Genomic DNA, 18,816 nt, shown 5'->3' on the forward strand with positions numbered 1-18,816 from the left:
ATCCTGCATTCCCTAAGTGGCCAACCAGACGTTCTGCTTCCCAGCTTCTCCGAAGTGGATTTAGAGGTATACTGCTTCTGGATATGGAGGTTCTGTTTAGCTATCCTGACTAATACCCACTGATAAAGACTTACTCTTTTCCATGAACTGGCCGAATCCTCTATCTAAGCTTGTGCTCACTGCTACATTTCATGATTGTAAATCCTATACCTTGTGTTATGTGAAGTGTTAAATTTTCTTTTTCTTTTACATCTGGCAGTGGTGTTTGGGCAGACAAAAACACTACTTCAAATTGGGTTGACCCCCCCCCCCACACACACACGTTCCTTGTCTGCTCAAGGAAGAAACTCCTCCTAGTGACCACCCAGGGAAAGGCATTAGAAATTGGAGGATAAATTGTACGTTTATTTGTCGTGTTCTCCAACCCATGCATAACGTTCTAAATCTCTACCATATGCCTACTTCCCCCTTTTGTTTTCTGAATTAGCCTCAAAAGCCCTGTTCAGACATGTATGTGTATACAGATGTCTGTCCACATGTGCATCTGTTTATGTGAATGTGCATGCCTGCATTCATTTTAGAAGTGAGCCTGGGCACAGGCCCCCTGAAGTATGCATGGTGCACAGCTTGTACGTGCCTTGAACGTGACATGAGGATAGGGCTCAGCCGGGTTGGGCAAACCCGGTCCTCCAGCTGCTCCCATCTGGGGAAGAGGGGAGTAGTAGTTCAACAGTAGCCGGGGGGCCAGGTTTGCCCACCCCTGAGCAAAATGCTTTTGCTTTCCTCCTAGGAAAGGAGCTCCTGCCTTGGGTCCATCTGGGTTGCCCTTTTCTGTGTCTGCCCAGCTGGCTGAGAAATCCTGTATGCAGCTGACCAACTGCCAGGGCTTGAGTTGTGCGCAAGGCCCGTGCAGAAAGGAAAGCTCTTGGGATCAAAGCCATGGTAGTTGCCAGCTGAGATGCAAACTTGCTCATTCTGGAAGCAGATCCAGTAACCGAACTGGTTTAAATGCTGGAAGCTGAGAGGCATGTCTCTTTCTTTCTTTCATTGCATGACCAGGGCAAAAACATCAGCAACTTCACAAAAGAACTTTTTATTGACAGAAATGGATGTCTTCAAAATATACTTTGTAGGAAAATGCAACAATAATCTTTACAGTCCAGTTTCTCTTTTAAAATTCCAGTGTATATCAGACTCCTGCTTCAGCGCAAAAAACCTTGCTGTACAGTGCATGCTGAAGAAGCTGTACAATCTTAAGAGTAGCAGTCAGTGTTGCCATATTGCAGTCAGAAGGGGCTCTACTCCCTCCACAGTCCATTCAGATTATACAAACACATTCACTTGGAGAACCAGTGTGGTGCATTGGGAAACATGCATGTTCTGGGTGTTAGAGACCCAGATTCTAATTCCCACTGTAAAGATCGTGGCCTGGCCTCAAAGTGTCTCAGCCCATTTCATGGTGTGGTTGTAATAATAAATGATACAAGAACTCCGAAGCCCTTTGAACACTGCAGAAATCATAAACTGCAGCAACAGCAATAAAAATTGCAGGCCTTTGAATTGCGTTGGCAATGCTCCCAAGTTTCTAGCCCCTAGGGAGCATCATGTCAAATGGGCCATTAAATCCACATTTTCCATTAGGATTGTGAAGACTTTGTGTACGTGATGGTTTGGTTCAAGGTCTTCACCAGAAGTTTACCTCTTATAGTTTATATATAAAGCTAAACTTAGTTTAGGCAGAGAGAACATTTTGGCACAACACAGGGTGGGATTTTCCCACCGTTCCTATTTCCATTCTAAAGCGCTGTTTTTAGCCAATCCTGTCTGCTTTGCACTGTTTAGCTCCCCACTGCTTTACAGTGACATCACTTCCAAAAAAAGAGCAGAGCAACCCAGAATAACTAGCCTGATTGAATAGTCGATCATGTGGGTTTCTCATCCCAGCCTTCTAAATGATTGGCCGTGCATCATAGGGGAAAACTTCTCCGGTCTGCAGGGGATGGGGTTAAACTGCTTTTTTGGCCATTCATTGGTGGAAAGTGACTTGACGCTCATCCTGGTGTGGGCGGGTTGTTTGAGATCAGGGCTATTTTGAGAGTCAGAAGGGTAGCAGTGAGTACAGGGGTGGGCAACCTTGGCTGTCCAGCTGTCATTGTTTGGCAACAGCTGGTCAACCAAGGTTGCCTAATCCTGCCTTAAGAGGTCAAACTTGGACACTGCAAGCCAGTCTCTAAGCTAGACTTTTGCTTTATCCAGTGACCATTTTTCTATACTGCTCGCTGGCTCTCTAAATCACTGTGGCCAGTTTTGTACAGCCATGCTCTAGTATATTTATTAATACTTGGTGGAAAATATCATGCTGAACTATTTATGCAGTGTATAAAAAGGCAATTTTACAAGGAATATCATAATTAGAAATTTTTTTATCGGAACAACTTGTATTGGAGGAGGAGGAGGATGGAGGCATGGACCTCGGTGGGATCTGAAAGCTTCCCTACTCCTACCCCAAACTCGGCCATGCCAATCAAGGCATTCTTAAACATGTGTCTCCAATCCCTGAGAACCAGTGTGGCAGTTGCTGTTGTTTGAACTACTTGAAAATTTATGACTTTGCTAATGCATGGGTTTGGGAATCCTCTTGAAATGATGGGTTAAGTATGTGCTGGTTTTTGTGGGAGAGCTCAACCGTTCTCTGCCCTAAGGTCTATATTTTTGTAATTTGAATAGCTCCCATAAATCTGTCATTAAAAAACAGTATCTAGAAATATACCCATCTAGTTATCTTTTCTCGAAGCCTCTAGGAGGGGAAAGATGGAGAGGCTGATTTCATCAAAGGCCATCACGGTGTCCTTTATTAATAGAACTTTGGTGCGCTTATCACATCCTTCATCTTCCTGTTCTGAATGGGACTGGGATGAACTCTCTTTCAGCAGTTTCCCCTCAAATTATTTTTCTTGGCAGGCGTGATAAGTTCTCAACACACCTTCCTGTGTAACATGTACAAGGAGAGAGACAGACAATGGCAATGGATGCCCAGCCACAGGACTGCCTGCTTGTGCCATTGCACTTCAGGCTTTGCATATGTCGAGCAAGCATCTCTTCTGATGAAAAATGCTGCTTGCATGGTTCATTTCCTCTGCAGCAAGAGCTACATCCTCCTGCAAAAGACTCAGAACTGCTTTAAGTGTCTGGGGCAGTTCCAGAAGTCAGCCAATCCCTTTGCAAAAATATCCTGCTGAAATGTCCTACTGTTTCTCATTGCTTAAGGCAATGGTTCTCAAACTTGGATCTCCAGGCATTGGACTACAACTCCCACCATCCCCAGTCCCACTGGCCAAAGGCCTCTGGAGCTGGGAATGGTGAGAGTTCTAATCCAGCAGCATCTGAGAACAGCCCAAGTCTGAGAACTCCTGTCTTAAGGACAAATTCCCTTTCCTTGACATAGTGAAGTAAAGTTGTTTTGTAAGTCTCTCCTCACCCTCTAATAATTCCTCACAGCAGTTGGGGTAGCAGTAAGATGCATGAAACATTGCCACACCTATAGCTGTAATATTTACATTTTTTTAAAGCAACACTAGCCCTCTTCAGACATTATGAGCACCCCGGGCACTGGTGGTTACGGCGGCCACAAGCAGGGAGGAAGAGAGGCCACCCCACTGTCAATCACCCCCTTGTGCCAATGATCATGGTTACGGTGCTGTTCGTCTGAAGGGGACGACACTAAGTGTGATGGTGGCAAATCGGTAAGCTGCAATCTGATTGGATCCAGGTTGCAACTCGCAGATTTGCCGCAATCATGCTGACGATGGCACCCCCTTCAGATGAACGGTGCCCTAAGCGTGTCTGTTGGGCACAAGGGGTGATGGAACTTCCTTCCCTCTCTTCCCCGCTGTAACCAAGTGTGCTGCACAGATCTGGAGTCGTATGCTATAATGTCCAAAGAGGGTTACTGAGTTGCTCTTGTAAAATGAGATTCTTCATTGTGGAATCTGAGGAATCCCCAGAATTTTGGCTTGTTTTCAGGCCCTGTGGTTGACTCTCAAATGCAGCGTTAAATGCAGTGCTATTTGGCCAGGAGCTAAATAAGCTGCATGAGGGTTGCCAAGGATGGGCCGCCCAGTGATAAATTTTGCTTGTTTTCTTCTTTGGAGGACAGACTCTCAGGGCAATAAATTCTTTTTTGGATGCCCCTCTGTTCAAAAGCAGCTTGGATTTCTGACCTGTGTGGGGCAGCTCTCTGGGAAACACAAATTTTAAAAACATTAAATGCAAGCAGTTCATTGGTGCAACCTGTAGCTCAGGGAGGGAGGTGGTCTCTCAGCTGGTCCACATGAGCTTTCTCAAGAAAAACACCCCATGTTACATAACTGTATAGGTAAATTCTGTTGAAACGGGTACCAGTAGGGGGCAGCCCACTGGCTGGATTTCAGAGCTGCATTTGATTTTGTTCCCCTAAGAGGCACCAATCGCTTTACTCGAGGAGTGATTTTTGCTACAAACCAGGAGTTTTCAAACTTTGATGATGTTGGACTACAAGTCCCACCATCTCCAGCATTTGGCTACTATGGCTGGGGATGATGGGGTTTGTAGTCCAACACCTGGGGCCCCAAGTTTGAGAATCCCTGCTACAAACAATTAAATGGGGCTATGTTTTAGTTGGGGATGCCTCTGGAGCAGATTTCCCTTTTACTAAAACCAAACAAAAACCCAGAGAGTGCCTGTGCTGTGTGGAATGACAGCATTGCAATAGCTCAGTGCTCTTCAGTATTTTTCAAGCACAGGCCACTTGGGCAAAAAGCCTGCCATGTGAGAGCCATTTCCCACTGTGGCTGACCTCTGCACAGTGCTGGTGTGTGTGTGTGTGTGTGTGTGGGGCTTTTAAGAGAGTGCTTGCCTCTCTCTCAGAGCTCCAGGAGGAAAGAGCTGGGGGCCGGGGCTGGGGCTATGCTGCTTCCCAGCACTCTGTGCATGCCTCCCAGGAGGGCTGTGTTGCCCTTAAAGGAGCAACTGCCCACCCACCCGCCCCCTAGACAATACTGGCCTAGCTGGAGCAACAATCTGGCTCAGTAGAAGGCAGCTGCTTGTGCTCCGACGAGGAGGCCTGAAGGACAAGAGGAAGGAGCAGCCTGTACTAAACCTGTATGTCGCCCATGGCCTGCCTTTCCTATAGTGTGGGGCCAAAAGTGTCCTGCTGTTACCCAAGAGTCATTCAAATTCCCTGCCCTGACCGATCGCATCACAACTATTTGCATATTTGGTTTGGTTTTGCATAATAGATCCTGCTTCTGCTAACCATGGGGAGGCAAAGACATGGAGAGTGGCACCAATCCTGCCCCATACCCACCCCCGTATTTCCCTTCAAGCTCCCTCTGTCTTCTCCTAACACGCCGTCAGGCACTCCCAGCTCATTCTCCGCAGCCTTCAGACCTAACCGTTTGCTCCACATGACAACCAACAAAAGCTGCAGAAGAGCTTTCCGAGGAGGCAGGAGCCGATTGTATCCCAGGCACCCAGCCCTGGGCTTGCTGTCCCTTTTGTGTCTGGAAAAAAAGCCCTTTTCCCTGTCTCTTGTATGGATTGCCTAACGCTGAACTCTTCTGTCTATCCTAACCAATGTTTAAATAGGAGGCACTGTCTTAAAAATAGATCTATATATATATACTGTATATACATACAACTTTGCTTAGAAAGCCGATGGGATTTTTCCACAAACAAGGTTGGCCACACGGGTGCTCATCTTAAATCCCTCTGCTCCTCGTGCAATTGCGATGCTTCCTTTCCAGGTCGGCACTTGTGGCTACAATTTTTGCTTAGTAGGAAGTTCCTTCCCCCTCCTCTCTCTTTCTCTCTGTGAATTATAAGTGTGTGTCCTCTTCCTCCTCCAGCTCCTCTTTCGTTAGGTTGGCCATGGGGACGATCCAGCTGTCTCCAAGCTCCCCGTTCAGCTTGACTTTTTTCTCCTGCATTTCTGATGTGGTCTCCATCACCTCCAGGGTCGGGTTGTCGTGATAGCCATTCTCCATCGTTTGAAGCTCTTCTGTCAGACGCTGCTGTAGAAAGGGGAGAGGGTGGGTGGGGGGGGGGGGGAGGGAAGATGTACAACAGGGACTGAAAGGAGAGAGCTACATTCTCCTCACAGGTTTGGCTTTTACAAGCTGGTCGCGGTAGACATTGCTGGTGGACCCTCCCATGGGAAAACTGGCTGATGTAGGAACATGGGAAGCTGCCTTACACTGGGCCAGAGCATTGGTCCATCTGGCTCAGTATCATCTACACTGACTGGCAGAAGTTCTCCAAGGTTGCAGGCAGGAGTCTCTCCCAACCCCACCTGGAGATGCTGCCAGGGAGATGCTACTTGAGACCTTCTGCATGCAAGCAGAGGCTCTACCACAGAGTTACACCCCCAGGTTCACTCGCTGGCATCTCCAGGTAGACAGCACTCATGCGTAGTCACTCATTCAAATGCAAAACAATTGCCTACTTCGCAAAGGGGGCAATTCATGCTCTCTGCCACAAGTCCAGCTCTTCTCCCTGGGCAAAACCTCCTCTATGGGCAAAACCTTCGATTCCCTCCAAGTTCCACATTCCCAAGCACAAGAACACAAGTAGAGCCCAGCTGATTCATTCAGTCCAAGGGTCAGTCTAGACAAGTCAGGTGCCCTGGTTAGGAGGTCTCAGCAGCCCAAGGTGGACAGTCTTCCTTTCTTGCTCAGCCTCAGCAGCTGGGAGCCCCACTGTCTCTGAATCTAGGGCAGGGGTTTCAAACAGAGCCTTCCTCCAGGTGTTGGCTCACAACTGATATCATCCCTGGCTGCTGGCTCTGGGGATGATGGGAGTTGTAATCCAAGAGAAGGTGAAAGGCTGCAGTTAGAGACCCCCAATCTAGAGGTTTCATCAAGGTTGCTGAGGGATGGGCGCACCAACACTTTTGGCTCACATTGGACTAGCTTGGAAATGATCTGAGCAGTTTCCGCAAGAGTCATGGCTTTGCCAATCTGTATTCAGTTCCAAGCCAATCTGTATTCAGTCTGGCCCATTCCTCCCCTTCGCTTGCACCCAGTCCTCATCCCACACTTTACTTCACTGATCCCCCAGAGGCGACCACATGCCAACTGCAGTAAAAGGCTCTCTCCTTCCCTTCTCTTCTCCTGGCCAGCTGGCAAGCTGCATTGGCCTTAGTGGCCTTTGGGAAAGGTGGTTCTCCCAAGGGGCGCGGCAGTGTCAGTAACCCTTGGGAAACCAGGGCATTTTGTCCTGGCACTGGACGAGGGGAGGGAAAGCCCTCCCCTCTTCTTGAAGGAGAGTACCACTTCTGTTTGCCACTGATGGCCCAGCAAGTGTGGCTTTAAAAGGATGGGGTTTCAGCGCTAAGGGGGCAGGATGGAGGGCAGGCAAGATGGGAATGCTACTCCAACTGAATGTGCTAGAGAAGAATCTGGGGGCCTTTTGGAGCATGCCACCTCTTGGGGACAAAACATCATGAGCCCCTTAAACTCATCTGGGGACAAGGCCAGTGAGCTTCACCGGTATCTCTAACATTGCCTATTTTATTAGGGAAAACACCTTGTATACTTGTGGTGCGGTATGAAGCCATAAAAGGACTGCAATGGGCAGAGAGCTTTCCTCTGAAATATAGAAGCTTCTGCCCTCTTGTGACCAACTGCAGCAATGGCCAGAAATCACAGGGAAGGTTCTCCAGTCCCAAGTCCTGATCTCACTGTTCTGCCTCTTTCCCGTCAATGCCACCCGCAACGTGAGCAGAGTTGGGGATGCAATTAAACAGGGACAATTCACTGCTTCCAATCTCAGAGGTATGGACTCTGGATTCCTCTTTTGACCTGCCACCTCTTGCTGGACTCCCTCTTTCCCTGAGTCTTGGTGATTCTGGCCTTGAGTCTTTTTCTGTCTGTCTAATCACTTGTCAGCATTTCTGCAGGGAAGAGCTTTTCCTCTGCATTTTCTCTCTCCACCAGTGTTCCCTCTAAGGCGTACGCACATGCTTGCACTCACAAGTTTTTTGATGTCTGCTCAGTTCATTTCAGATCCCGCTCAGGTTGAATCCGGAAAGCCCCATTCTGAATGCACGTGGTGTGCACACATTGCTTTGATGCTCCCGCCCAGAACAAAACTCATTCTGCACACAGTTGAAAAAAATTAGAACACTGCTCTCCACTGGAGTCCTTCAGGGAATCTATTCCTGGTCTTCTGCTACTCTCTCTGTCCCTGGGTGACTACTTATAACTTAGTTATAACATAACTTAGTTATAAGTAGTACAACCAGAACCCCCTCCCCCCATCCAGTCTCTCATCTTCTGCTTTCTATCAGAGATTCTCACTTGGGTTTTTCATTTCTCTCCCTAAATACGTCCAAGATTGGATATCTCCTCTTTCCTCTCAAGCCCTCCCTCACCTAGTATAGGCTCCATAACCATCGGCAACAGCATCATCCACCTTGTTTATTGGGCATGACAAAGCCTTGGCTTTCTTTGACTCGCCTCTCTCCCTTGCTCTCTCAGTTCTGTTGCTTTGCCCCTTATAACAGCCTCTTCCTCTCTGCCCTCTATGCAGAAACGCTAGTTGATGCTCTGGCTGTCTCCCACTTTGAGGACTGCAGCCTTGTCCATTCTGGCCTTCCATTCTCAGGCTTCCTCCCTCAACCTTCTATTCAGAATTCTGCCACATCGCGACTCTGGACTTGTGGCAGCAAGCATGAACTGTCCCCTTTGCTAAACAGGGTCCACCCTGGGTTGCATTTAAATGGGAGACCACATGGGTGAGCAATGTAAGATATTCCGCTCAGGGGATGGGGTTGCTCTGGGAAGAGCACCTGCCTGCTTGCATGCAGAAGGTCCCAAGTTCCTTCCCTGGCAGCATCTCCAGATAGGGCTGAGAGAGGTTCCGGACTATAACCTTGGAGAAGATGCTACCAGTCTGTGTAGACAATACTGAGCTACTGTAGATGGAACAATGGCCTGACACAGTAGATGGAAACTTCCGATGTTCCCCTCAAGTTGCAGCCCTGGCTTGCTGATAGCTCTCTTCTCCAACACAACACTCTCGTCTTCACGACCCCCATGGCTTTCCAGCCCCACATCCCTGCCCATGCCCTTTGCTCCTCCAGTTCCACCTTCCAAAGGCCTCCTGCTCCTTCAAGCAACTCTCCCTTGCTGCCCCCTTCTTCCTGGAAGCCCCTCCTAGAAATGCCACTCCTCTTATTTGCCCCCAACTCATTTACGATGCACATTTATATCCTGGTTTTCTGCTGCTAAAATGGCACCCAAAGGAACTTACCAAGAACACAATAAAGACCAAGCACAATGGAAGCCAAGTCAGGGAGGAAAGCTGGTCTTGCGGTAGTGTGGATGAACACACTCCCCTTTGCTAAGCAGGGTTTGGATGTGTGACTATATGTGAGCACTCTCGGCTGCAAGATACTCCCTTGAGGCTAGGCTACAGCATCTAGGGCTCTTTACTTTGGAAAAGAGGCGACTAAGGGGAGACATGATTGAGGTGTTTAAGCTTAGGCATGGACTGGAGAGGGTTGACAGAACTGTTTCTCCCTCTCTCACAACACTAGAACCATGTGCCACCCCATTAAACCGAAGCCCGGGAAATTGAGGACCGACAAAAGGAAGTACTTTTTCACACACCACATAATTAATCTGTGGAATTCCTTGCCTTGGGATGTGGTGATGGCCACCAGCTTGGATGGCTTTAAAGGGGGCTTAGACAGATTCATGGAGGACAGGTCTGTCAATAGCTACTAGTCTGATGGCTGTAGGCCATCTCCAGCCTTAGAAGCATGATGCCTCTCAATATCAGTTGCAAGGGAGCAACAGCAGGGGAGAGGGCAAGCACATACCTCTTGCCTGTGGGCTCCCCTGAGGCATCTGGTGGGCCACTGTGGGAAACAGGATGCTGGACTAGATGGGCTTCCTTGGGCCTGATCCAACAGGGCTGTTTTTATGTATGTTCTTTAGGGTTTGGGGCCATAGCTCTGTGGTAGAGCATCTGCTTTGCATGCAGAAGATCACAGATCCCTGGCAGCATCTTCAGGCAGGGTTGGGAAAGGCTCCTGCCTGAAACCTCTGGAGAGCTGCTTCCAGTCAGTGTAGACAGTACTGAGCTAGATGGACCAAAGGGTCTGACTCTGTATAAGGCAGCTTCCTAGGTACAACAGAGGTTTCAAAACAATTCTCCGAGAAGCCTTTGGCTCAGCCCTCTGGATCTCAAGCTGCACTCCTAAGTTGGCATGTGGGGGTGGTGTGAGTGTGAGGACGAGATGACTTCTGAGGTCCCTTCCAACTCAAAAATTCTATACATAGAACTGATCTAATCACACATTCTCCCATTGTTTCCTCTTGTCTCCACCTCCCTCCCTTTCCTCTATTGTCTCCCAAGCTTAGATTTTAAGATTGTCTGCTTCCCTGTGCAGGGACCTGTCTCTGTGACGCACGGTGGACGAGGCCGGAGAAACTTGACTTCTAACTTAACAATATTATAGTGAAGTTATTATAACTATAAATAGAGTTAGAGAGTTTTGAAGCACAACCAAAGTATTTTAAGTTATAGTTATATTACTATAATTATGTTTAAAACAGTAACTATGGTTATAAATTTGTAAATAACTATATAAGGAACTTTATAAGTACAAAGGACTTTATAGGTAACTCCTGTATATTGATCTGACAGTAACCAAGATAAATAACTTTAAATATAACTATAGTAATATTATAACTTAAGATACTTTGGTTGCGATTCAAAACTCCATGCGCAGTCCTGCCTTCATAGGCAGCAGACAGCTTCTGCGGTCGTCTCACTGCTAAGGCACACCGCCAGCAGCCTGGGAACTCTCCTCTGGAAAGATACTAGGAGGGACCTGGATTTGTCTTATAGTTAAAAGTATCAGGAAGAACCACCCATCAGGTAGTTAGTTGGAGAGCAACTGAAGAAACTGCCCGGGATCTCTCTTCATTGAGAGATGTGTTTGGAGGCTACGGCAGCAGTGGGCAATCTTCGCTCTAAAGCTGTTGCTGAACTACAAATCCCATCACGGAGCTAGAGAATGTATAAATAACTAGAGCAGACCTGCTCAACTTAGCCACCCCCACCCCCCCGGCAGCTGTTTTTGAACTACAACTCCCACCATCCCCACCACAGTGACCAATAGCCAGGGATTATGGGAATTGTAGACCAACATCTGCAGGGGGGCCGAAGTTGAGCGGCCCGGAGCTAGAGGGAAGTTGGGGGTGCTGGAATTCAGGAATATTGTGCATTAAGGGTTACAGCATCCTGTTGTATAGATGAGCGGTGGTCAGTGGCAGCTTCTAGACTGCAGCCGGCTCCCAAAGCCTATTGCATTTGGTCCCGAGTGGCCCTGAGAACTGTAATAAAGGCATGGCCTCCTCATTCACAAAAATGGAGGGGACGACTCCATGTGGACAAAGATGGAGGTGCTCAGAGGAGCAGACCTCTTCCACTGAAGGCTGTTCTCAGGATCTGGTCTGAGGGCACATGATACAACCACTTTGCAGAAGCTAAGCTGGTGAGTGCCACAGTGGAAGAAAAGGGGGAAAACAAATGCAACTAAATGAGGGGATTGGGAAGGTTTGCATGGGCAACCCCCCCCAAAGGGAGGCCTCCGTCTCCTGTGCTCCGTCTCACTGTGCTTCCATAAATGCACAAGGCCTGGTTACCTGGTCCTTCCGCTGAGAGATGCGCTGGTGGCAGCAGCCGTAGATGGCAGCCACGAGGAGCAGAGAAGCGGCCATGCACACGATGGTGATGATCAAAGGCATGGTGAAGGTGTCCTTCATGTCCAGGTCCAGGGTTCTGCCCTCGTGGGTGATATTGCTCACGCCAATCTGCCGAAGGAAAGGGGGAATGGGGAGCACAAGGGTCAGCGCAGGTCCAGAGGGTCGTCTCTGCTAAGCCATGGATTTGCATTGGTTTCTCTTTCTCCCCACTTCTTGGGCAATAATATTATCTCCCTCGGTGGCTCCCCCCTCTGCAATCCTACGTAAGAGGACACTTTCCTCACAGAAGAGAATTGTGGCCTCTTGCTTGCTTACTTTTTAGGTTTTCTATTTTATGGTGCAGAAGCTAGTTTTTGGACTGGATGCAATAAAGGCAAAAGTAATGTTAGTTAAAACTACAACCCCGGTGCCTAGGGAAACATCACAGGAAGCAATTTTTAAAAACCCACACATTTTTGTGCATGAAATCACCTGTATTTACATCCTGGCTATTCTGTACTGAACCATCATAATCCTTGCCGTAAAATATCTGGCTACAGGCCTGGATTATTCATGGACTCCTCCAGCATTTCTAGAGGTTAGGTTTTACTAACGTTTCATCCAGTTAAGTATCTTTAAACACATCAAAGGCGTGTTGGGTTCCCACCGTGACTGCTAGGAGCGGTACCATCCCAGGAGGGTAGAGGGGAGCTGGAAAGGGGGGGGGGGACAGCTGCCAAACCTTGTGGCTGCACAGCGAGTTGGGGATGGAGACAGAGAAGCAGGAGAGCGCCAAAGTCTTGCAGGAGAATGTAGGGAAACCTTTAAAAGCCGGGCTGGTAATGAGATGGGCATAGAGGGGAATTCCCTCTAGGAATTCCCAAGGCTTCTGAAGCCCCAGGAAGACTTCTCCAAGACAGAGCTGAGAGAAACTCCTGACTGCAACCTTGGGGAAGGTGCTGCCAGTCTGGGTAGACAATACTGAGCCAGATAGACCAATGGTCTGACTCAGTATATGGCAGCTGCCTTGTTCCGATGAAGCGCAGAGGGACCAGGAGCTAGACAAACAGCAGGTTGGGGGAATAAACCTCCCTGCTCGCTTAAATCCTCCGTTGCCTGCTGAGGCCTGGCCCATAGGGAGGCAGAGCAACCTTGGAGTGAAAACAGGCCCCTTCTGCTGCAGCCTGGCCATTCACAAGGAGGGGTCAGCAGAGGGAGAGGCATGAAATGGCAAGGCCCCCTCCCTGGGCCCAGCCGGGCCCAGCCACCCCTCGGCTCTGTCCCACTCAGAGCAGCCTCCCGCAGAGGCCGTTGCGTCTTGAGGATTCCGGCACCGGAAACGGGGGCTGATTTTCCTCTTCCGTCCAGATTGCTTTCTGCAAGCTGGGCCTGCTCCGATTTCTGATTGGCTACAGCACCTGGATGACGTTGAGGTGCTTCAGCAACAACAGCAGCAGCCTAGCTGTACGGCGTCGCTGAGCTCCTTGCATGGATTCTTCCACCCACCCACCCACTCTCCATCACAACCTTTGTGGCGATGGGGCTGGGAAGGGGCAACTCGCCACTGAGCCCCCCACCCCCTTTGAAGGCTCTTGTCCCTGGTCGGTGCAGGAACCTGATTTCAGTATTTCAGGGCTGGGGGGTGGTGGGGCTCCCGCAGACCCAGGCGTGCTTTAGATACTCGGAGGACGCAGCTTGCTTGAGCGTTTCTTCCCTGTACCTTTTCCAGTTCTCCCTTCTTCTCCGACAGAGATACAAACAGCTCTTCAGGTATGGAGTTGGCTAATGAAAGGAGGGGAGAAAAACCACCATTACTTGACTGTACTACTACTACAACAGATATTTATATACCGCTCTTCAACAAAATTCCCAAAGCGGTTTACACAGAAAAGTAAGTAATCCGTAAATAAGAGAAGATGGCCCCCTGTCCCGCAAAAGACTCACAGTCTAAAAAGAAAGACAAGGTAGACACCAGCAACAGCCACTGGAGGGATGCTGTGATGGGGTCGGATAGGGCCAGTTGCTCTCCCCCTGCTACATATAAGAGAATCACCCACTTTTAAAGGTGTCTCTTCGCTTAGTTATCAGGCGGCTAACTAAGACCGGACTGTGGACCATGAAAGGTGCATTCTCTCGTTCGCAAAAGGTCCCCTTGAGGCAGAGATTCCCAACTAGTGGCACTCCAGACGCTGAACGACAACTCCCATAATCCCGCACCACACTAAATGGTTGCTGGGGGTGATGGGAGTTCTAGTCCAGCAACATCTGGACTTCCACAGGTTGGGAACCGCTGCCCCTCAGGTGATGAAGTAGTCAGGCAATACCGGAGCATACCCCATCATGACAATGCCCTCTGCCTATTCCTTTTATTGTGTAACGCAGGGTTTCTTAACCTCGGGCCCCAGATGTTGTTGGACTACAACTCCCATCATCCTCAGCCACAAAGGCCATGTCTGGGGATGACGGGAATTGTAGTCCAACAACATCTGGGGGCCCGAGGTTAAGAAACCCTGGTGTAACAGTTTGGGGCCAAATAGGGGAGACTGCTGTGACTGGATAGCATGTTCTACCATGGGGCAGGGTTGTGGGCTAAGGGGGCTCCCGCAGCCTGCTTCGTCATGGGTTGAAGGCTGCACAACTTCAGTCCTCCCTCCGATGCTGGGCCAGAGTCCCCATAATTCCTGACTACTGGCCGCTGTGGATGATGTCCCCAAACAGCTGGAGGGCTGAGGTTGTGCAGCCCCGGTATAGTGGAAACCCATTCGCTCTCGTGCAGTGGCAAGGATTACAATTCCAGACCAGACTCGAACCAGGCCAGGCATGCTTGGTTTTTGCACCCCACAAAAACCCCTGGTTCGGGGCAGGGGGAATCGCGATTTATTTTTAAAATTTACTGACCCCCTCTGGGGGGGGCATTGTCTCTGGAGGTACCCCCCACCCCCTACCAGTCTCTGTATTTCCCCATCTTCTGGTTCGGGCGGTCTTTGGCCTGTTCTGGGCCTGCCCGCCATTGCCATGGCCATTTTGGAGGCCACCATGCATTCCCAATGGGTCTGTGTCTGGATTTTTTTAAAATAAAACTTAGAATCCTCTGAACATACCAGGGGGGTTCAGTTCAATATCAGAACCGGGGTGTGTGTGTTCGGTCCGATATCGAGCCATCGAACCGATCCAGTTCGATGTCAAACAGGTTTGGAACTGAACCTGTTCGCACATCCCTACCTGGAACCCTAAGCAGGTACTTTAGGTGCATTCAAAGGACTGGTTGCAGCCTTGGGAAATATCATAATGCACTAACGAAGAAGAGGGTCTTATTGATCATGTGCAGAGTACCTTGCCTTTACCACTGAGAAACCAACTACCTGTGCGGCATTAGGGGCTAAAGCTTACAGCTTGGGAGGCAGGCAGACACATGTGAGTACAGTGAGCTATTCCCCTTAGGGCAGGGGTTCCCAACTAGTGTTGGACTACAGTTCCCATCACCCCCAGTGGTAGAGCCCAGGCATGGCTGCATGCAGAAGGCCCCAAGTTCAGTCCTGAACAGCATCTCCAGGTAGAACTGGGAGAGACTCCTGCCTGCTACCTTGGACAGCTCCTGCCAGCCCGTGCAGGCAATATGGAGCTCAACGGACTCACTATGAGGCAGCTTCCCATGTTTCTAATCTCTGCACTCCTCATTTTAGAAGCCAAGTTTGGGGCTAAGGGAGTCTAAAGGAGCAGAGATCCCTTCCAGCGTGGCTGCTGCTCCCATTCTCTCTTCCTCTTGATCTCAGAGCCGAGTCACGGACAGCTAGAGAGTCACCGGGATGGGGAGCCAGAGGCACAAGCCCTTGGGCCCAGGGCTGGAGAAGAACCTAGCAGGCAGAGGGAAGAGTGCCAGGGATAGCAAGGCAGGTTCAGAGCGGACTCCTGTCCAGGGAAACCCTCTGAGATGCAGCACCATATCTCACCACAAGGGGCAGCAGAGCACAGACCTGAAAGGAGGGACCAATGGGCTTGTACCTACTTTTCACAGACACGCCAAGGATAGCCAAGGTGTGGGGGTCTTCGGCCACAGAGGCCAGCCTCAGTGCACACTCATCCCGGCTCCGGTTGAAGGTGGGCTTCACAGCACTGCAAGCCAAGTTGAACAGTGGCTCTTTCAGACGGCTCGTCTCCACGTGGTCCTGTAGGAAGCAGAACACCCATCTGCTTCTGAGTTTATTTACTGCCCTTTAGGTTGCCACCCCCCACCCATGAGAAGGCCTTCCCAACGTCAAGGTGGAGCCAATAACAGTGGAAGAAAATGGGAGAAAAGCCTAGAACAGAGGTACACAGACTGAAGGCTTCTGGGTATTACTGCTCCCCGCCCCGCCCCGCCCCCACCCCCTGTCAGAGACTTGAGAGCTATCACTCCAAAACAGCAGCTGAGGAAAAGGGAACCAGTCACAAGGTGGTGGTTTCAGGGTGTTGGAAACAGTCACCAAACAGTAGCTTGGCGCGGTGGAGCCAGTTACCAAAATGGCGGCTTGTAGAAACATTTATTTTGACAGAATAAGAGATTTTAACCCCAAAGCCCCTGAATTCCAGGAGAATTTTGCCGCAAGATAGCGGGTGGGGAGAGCAAGAGAAGCTTGTGGGAGAAGAAACTGGACAGAAATGGGTGGAAGAGGAAGTAAAAAAGCAGTCCTGAGCACCCAACGGGACATTAAAATGGGCATGGCCATGCTGCCACTCAGATCTGCAGTCTGGTTGGAAGGGGAGGGTGGGAGAAGGCAGCCCAAATGCCTGGAGAATGACTTCAAAGAAGCCACTGCCCTAGTTGGCCAGCTGTTTACCTTTCACCATAGCTTGAGATGTAAAGTGTGGATGGGGGGTGGGGGAGAACCCCATTTCCCCTTTAAATCTAAAGCTGGGCTGAAGGGAGGAGGCTTCTTGGCTAGCACTTCTGCTCCAGGAGTAGGGTGGAAGGAAGGACCCAAAAGGGCCAGAGGGGTGCGGTAAGACCCACAGGGCCAGAGGATCTGTGGTGGGGACCTGCCATTCTTCTTATTAATTTTATTGAACACATTTATATACCACATAGATATACCTCCTGAAACACAAGTCTCTGGGCAGAAATGGAACCAGTCACCAAGTGGTGGTTTTGGGGTGTTGGAGACAGTCACAAAACAAAAACCTGGAGAGGTGGCGCCAGTTACAAAATGGCGGCTTGTAGAAACATTTATTGTGACAGAATAAGAGATTTTAACATCAAAGCCCCTGAATTCCAGGAGAACTTTGTTGCAAGATGAGGGTGGGGGTTCTTCACTTCCACCCCCATCTCTAGTTTGCAGATTTCTCTCTTACTGCTCTGCTGGGCTGGTTTTTAGGGGCTGCATCCTGGAAACTGAGGGGGCAAGGGGGAAGGTGGGGGGTCCGACACAATGCTGGAAAAATGTCAGAGTTCCAACCAAATCTGACTGGACGGACAGTTTCGGAGGGGCTCTGTTGACCCTCCCGACCATCTCCCCATCTGGTCAGTTCTGATCCAACACTCTTCCGTGTGCACAGGCCTAGTGGGGAAAGGTCCCCTGAAGGCAGAAAGTTTGAGAGCCCTCCCCAGGCAGAGCTTCACAGAAAAACGACTTCCCTGGCCGAATTCTTCCACAAACGAGTTCAAAAGTCATTTTGTTTGTTTGTTTCATGACCATCATGAGCGAGATCAAGCTTGGCCAGAGTCCTCTCGCTGGCATCCTTTCCATTCTTTATCTAGAGGCTGCAGCTTGGAGACCGACAGGAATAGCAATTCCCGCAGGGCCTCCTTGCGGAGTGCGGGTGGGGTTGCTTCTCCCCTGCTCCCCGCGCAAAGGTCGCATTCCAAAAAAGGACAGCATGGGAGAACGTGGGCTCTTGCTCAGGCCACAACAAACCCAAACGGTCACTCCCTTCCTCTCGCTGCAGATAAACGACCTCATTTCAAAAGGGTGGGGTCTGGAAACCCTTCAGGTGCTCTCCCTTGCTTTCTGAGCCAAGAGCTACCTTTTAAAGTGGCGACTCTTGCATTAGCAGGGGGAGGGAGAGACCCCGCTGTCCAAATCGCACCCCAGCACAGCATATGCACCCAGTGTTTCTCTCGGAGATGCCAGGGGAGGGAACGAGGAACCTTCTGCATGCAAGCAGGCAGGTGCCCTCCCACAGAGCGATGACCCCGTCCGTCCCCTCGGGGGAATCTCTTCCAGTGCTCACACATGTAGACCCTGCTTAGCAAAGGGGACATTTCATCCTTGCGGCCACAAGACCAGCTCTCCTGCCTCCCAGCTCATGCTCTCACCCACCTTTGGCACTGACTGTCCTATGGACAAGAGGCATTAATGGAAAGGCTTGGTGTGTGTTCAAAACCAGGACAGATCTGCAGCCTACTGCGGCTTGGCCTGGACCAAGTGCCTCCCCTGCCTGCACAAACATCCACCATGTGCAGCTGCAGAGGCCCCGCCCTGTCTCCCAGGGAGGGTGGGGGGGTCTACCAGCCACAGGAGCCTCACCAGAACAGGGCCCTTTGTCCCTCTCTCGGGTTCCCCTCCCTGGGGGATCCAGTCCCTGATCCCTCTCTGTCTTGTCTAAACATTGGCAGAAAGGCCTTGTGGAGGTGCCGAGGAGGAGACAGGAAGCAGGAGCCCTGGCAGGAAGGAACGGTCCCCAGGCGTGGAATGGGAGGGGGTTCGCTTGCATTGTTCAGAGGGGAGGAAGAAAAGGCTGCCGGGGAAAACGGAGCAGCTTCTGAGCACTGACTGCGCCAGACTCTCCTTTCCACCGTTAAAGCCTCCTCCTTGTGGAAAATTCAGAATTTCAAATGAACGCTGTGTAGGCGAAACACTTTTGCCAGGAGGAAAGTGTACTAGAGGAGAGCTTGAGGGGATGTGAGATCTCTCTAGGGCAGAGATTCCCAACCTGGACCCCCCCCCCAGCTGCTGTTGGACTACAACTCCCATCATCCCCACAATGGCCTTCAGCTCAGGAACATCTGCCTTAAGTGGTTCATGTTCATACAGCCAATCTGACCCATGGGCCGTGACTTGGTGAATGCTTAGAGGTGCTTCTGTCTTCCCAAATAAACCATGTT

General features: G+C 50.1%; 1 protein-coding gene across 4 annotated transcripts in view; it reads right to left on the reverse strand.

The window, feature by feature from the left end:
- Nucleotides 1-1,077: 1,077 nt before the first annotated feature.
- Nucleotides 1,078-18,816, reverse strand: part of PODXL (podocalyxin like) — an 86,115-nt gene continuing 68,376 nt past the window's right edge. For 3 of the 4 annotated variants that reach the window (XM_053254838.1, XM_053254841.1, XM_053254840.1), the window contains exons 5-8: nucleotides 15,742-15,901; nucleotides 13,456-13,517; nucleotides 11,697-11,864; nucleotides 1,078-6,050 (exon numbers count right to left, since the gene is read on the reverse strand). In XM_053254838.1, coding sequence (XP_053110813.1) covers nucleotides 5,856-6,050; nucleotides 11,697-11,864; nucleotides 13,456-13,517; nucleotides 15,742-15,901 — 585 coding nt within the window. In that variant the 3' untranslated portion in view covers nucleotides 1,078-5,855. The remainder of the gene's footprint in view (nucleotides 6,051-11,696; nucleotides 11,865-13,455; nucleotides 13,518-15,741; nucleotides 15,902-18,816) is intronic. The other variant, XM_053254839.1, reaches the window with a different exon arrangement.

This window comes from Hemicordylus capensis, chromosome 5 (assembly GCF_027244095.1).
Source record: "Hemicordylus capensis ecotype Gifberg chromosome 5, rHemCap1.1.pri, whole genome shotgun sequence".
Classification (NCBI taxonomy): Eukaryota; Metazoa; Chordata; class Lepidosauria; order Squamata; family Cordylidae; genus Hemicordylus; species Hemicordylus capensis.